Raw genomic sequence first — 3,222 nt, forward strand, 5'->3', positions numbered from 1 at the left:
AGAAAAGCTGTTTTTAGGGGTGGCCATTGTCCCCCTCCCCCACTGATACCCCTGCATCCAGTGATCATTTCTGAGTTTCTTTGCAATTCATCCAAGTGAGGTATGTTACCAACAGACAAAAGCAAAATCATAATCGTCTTTCCCTGGCAGGTGAAAACTTGGACCTTTTGAGCACAATAAACCACAGATTGCCAAATGACATCATCACATCCAGCATTATGAAAGAAAATCATTTAAAAAAGGGACTGCAGTGCATATATGGGTAGGTGCACTCACAGTTAACCATCTGATGAGAGGAAGCGGAACAATCAAGGTAAGGAAAGGTCATAGCACCGCTGGGAACACAGCTCCGCTCCCCGCTGCTCCAGTTGAGCTTTTCCGGAGCCTCCGTTTTATTCTGGTGTGTGACTTGAATGGATCGGTCGGTATGAGCCTGCAGGGTCCAAAATTATCATCAAGACCTACAGCAGTGAGTCTTTTTATTTTATTTTGCTTAAATACATTCATGTTTATTTACGCAGCACAGTCTAAGTTAGTCCTGTATGTTATATAGTGGTAGCCTACTGGGACTGTTACTGTTTGTTGTTTTTTTTACCTTTTCTATTGTTTACATCCTGGATATGTATGAATCCGAAATGTGGATAAAAATATGAACTTTGAGGGTATTATTTATACGGTTGCCCTGACTTTTAGCATTTTCTTTCGTAATTTAAAAGTGCAAATGTTAGCCTTGATGGTTTTCAGACGTGCTCCTCTTCGGATTCAGAGAAAAGCTTGAAGGCTGAGACTGAATATAAAAAATATATGCCTCAGCGTTTCCCCCCACCTCACAGGAGCAGCACTGTAATCAATTCCATTTAGTACAAGTCCAATGCACTTAAACCTCCAGCGTGAATAACCAGAGGCTGCAGAGCAGAGGTGCGTTTATCGATAAAGCAATTAATTCCAAACCCCTCCTCTTTCTTCTTCTTTGCTGTGCCCTCCGTCCATGAAAAGGGACACTCGTGGAGCCCTTATAATAAAAAGTAAAACTACAATTTTCACTGTTTAAAACATCTTAGAATGCAATAAGTTTTGAGTTACAGCTTTACTAACACAGAAATAAAGTCTCTCGTATGTCCTTAGAAATATTAAAATGTATTTTTTTTTAAATTTATGGCTCAAACAAGCAAAAGTGCCATTTCTATGAGTTGATTTGCTGTGGCGACTTATAATAAAGGAAAAAGCAAAAGAAGACAATATAATACAAATATTATAAAAATTTAAATATGTGCAACATTATTAAAAACGATTTTATTCATATTTTTATGATTTTTAACTGTATATTTGAATATGCATACTAGCATCAATCATGGGTTGCTGCAGCACCCTCAGCACCCTTATTTCCCAATGTAGGCTATGATAATTGTTTGTGGACTTCAAAAGCTGTGTGGAAATTGGATATGAGATAAGCTTCATTGCTACTTTTATCAAAAAAATGGCTGACTTTCAAGTTAATTTTAGAGGGAAACAACCGCATAAAGGAAATTTTATGAGAGTTTAACCTGCTTTCAACTTTATTCGACGTTTGCTAAATGGGAATGAAGATAACAACTTTAATGGCTTGTTAGGTGGAAGATTTGAAACCGTCGTAACGTCATTTAGGACAATAATGCTGACTTGGCGGTCCATTACATATTCTAATAGGAGCTGGGTGAGCAGCCTCCACCGGAGACGAGGTGACTGGGAGGAGGAGGAGGAACATCCTCAGCATCTCTGCGGCTCCTTCATCAAGTCGGACGCTGGAACCTGGAGCATGGACCGGAAATAAAGCGATTTCAGCGTAAAAGCTTCACTTCACCGACCGCTGTCTGGGGGTGAGTAGACAGAAAGCAGCTTAAAAAATAACCACTCAACAATAACATGATTTTAATTGTTATTATTTTTATATTCAATCTATGCGTGAATTCCTAAACAGTAGCGCGCCTGACTCGTTTTCAGCTTTAAAACGATGTTTTATTTTGAAAAATCCAAAACGGAAGTCGCGCGCTCACACCGCAGGCTTTATATTCCTCCGGCTCTCGGAGCGCCTCAGTTCGGCTCGCAGAAGCAGCAGGATGCCGCGGCGAGCGCAGCGACTCACGGCGTCCTTTTTACCGTCTCCCGCCGCCGCCGCCTCTCGGTCACGGCCACTCTAATGGGCGTTTTTACCCGCCTGTTTCCACGCTTGGATATTACCGGAAGCCCCGAAATGAAGCGAATGAACGTGAGCAACAAGAAGTCCCCCCCTCTGTCTCCCTCCTGTTGTTGTCCCTGACTCCTCTCTCTGTGGATGCGGCGCCCGCTCTCCTCTGACTTATCTGCTTTGAGGACTTGCTGCTCAAATAGTGGACTTAACCAACTTTTCCCTTCCCCACGCTTTTATTTTTCTTGGTTTCCTCTTTTTGTTTTCCCTCCCCGAGGTTTTCCCCTTCAATCTGTGAAACAAAAGATTTCAAGAACTCCGGGAAACCGAAGCAAAGCGACTTCTTCTTCTTCTTCTTCTTGGCGCCTTCTCCTCCTCCTTCCCTGGGGCGGAATAACCTTTTGCTTTTAGCGGTTATTCGGCCTTTTTACAAGCATCTTCTCCGGGGTGGGAACACGGCTGATGCTTGCCCATGTTTTTTTTCTGCTCGAGTTTTGTCTCGTCTCGTTCTGTTCTGTCTGTTTGTCCCACCGTGGCATGAAAATTCATGAATGCGTCCAAGGACATGTAGACAAATTACGCATGCACCATGACGGTAGTAGGCTGTGCGTAACATCCTATTATTACAAGATCCACATGAATGCCTTTTTAAACGAATGCATTGAGTCTTTTTTCCTGTGTGTAGAGAAGAAGAAGGGAAAAAAAGATTTGGGGGCAAATTCATCCTAACTTGATTGGTGTGTGATTGGATGGTTTAATGGGCGTTAAGGTTACATGTCACTAATTGGTTTATTTGAGTAGAAACCCTTTAAAAAAGAAATCTAGAATGACACAATATGCATTCTGGATTAAATATAAAAGRATTAAACATCATTAAAATCGTATTTTTTCATGTTAAAAGTTAGAAAATGAAAGAATTTTAAGCCTTTAACGCGCCATGCGTGTGTGTGTGTGTGTGTGAGCGTAAATACAAGCCTCCGTTTGCGCACCTGGTTGCGCGCTAACGTGACCCTTTGTGTGTGTGTGTGTGTGTGTGTGTGTGTGTGTGTGTGTGTGTG

General features: G+C 41.9%; 1 protein-coding gene across 1 annotated transcript in view; it reads left to right on the plus strand.

Annotated features, from left to right (window-relative positions):
* Window positions 1-2,085: 2,085 nt before the first annotated feature.
* nwd2 (NACHT and WD repeat domain containing 2) overlaps window positions 2,086-3,222 on the plus strand; it is a gene marked incomplete in the record, with an annotated part of 63,516 nt that continues 62,379 nt past the window's right edge. The window contains 1 exon segment of the mRNA XM_014018389.1: window positions 2,086-2,245. Coding sequence (XP_013873843.1) covers window positions 2,177-2,245 — 69 coding nt within the window.

The sequence above is a fragment of the Austrofundulus limnaeus genome, unplaced genomic scaffold (genome assembly GCF_001266775.1).
Source record: "Austrofundulus limnaeus strain Quisiro unplaced genomic scaffold, Austrofundulus_limnaeus-1.0 Scaffold191, whole genome shotgun sequence".
NCBI lineage: Eukaryota > Metazoa > Chordata > Actinopteri > Cyprinodontiformes > Rivulidae > Austrofundulus > Austrofundulus limnaeus.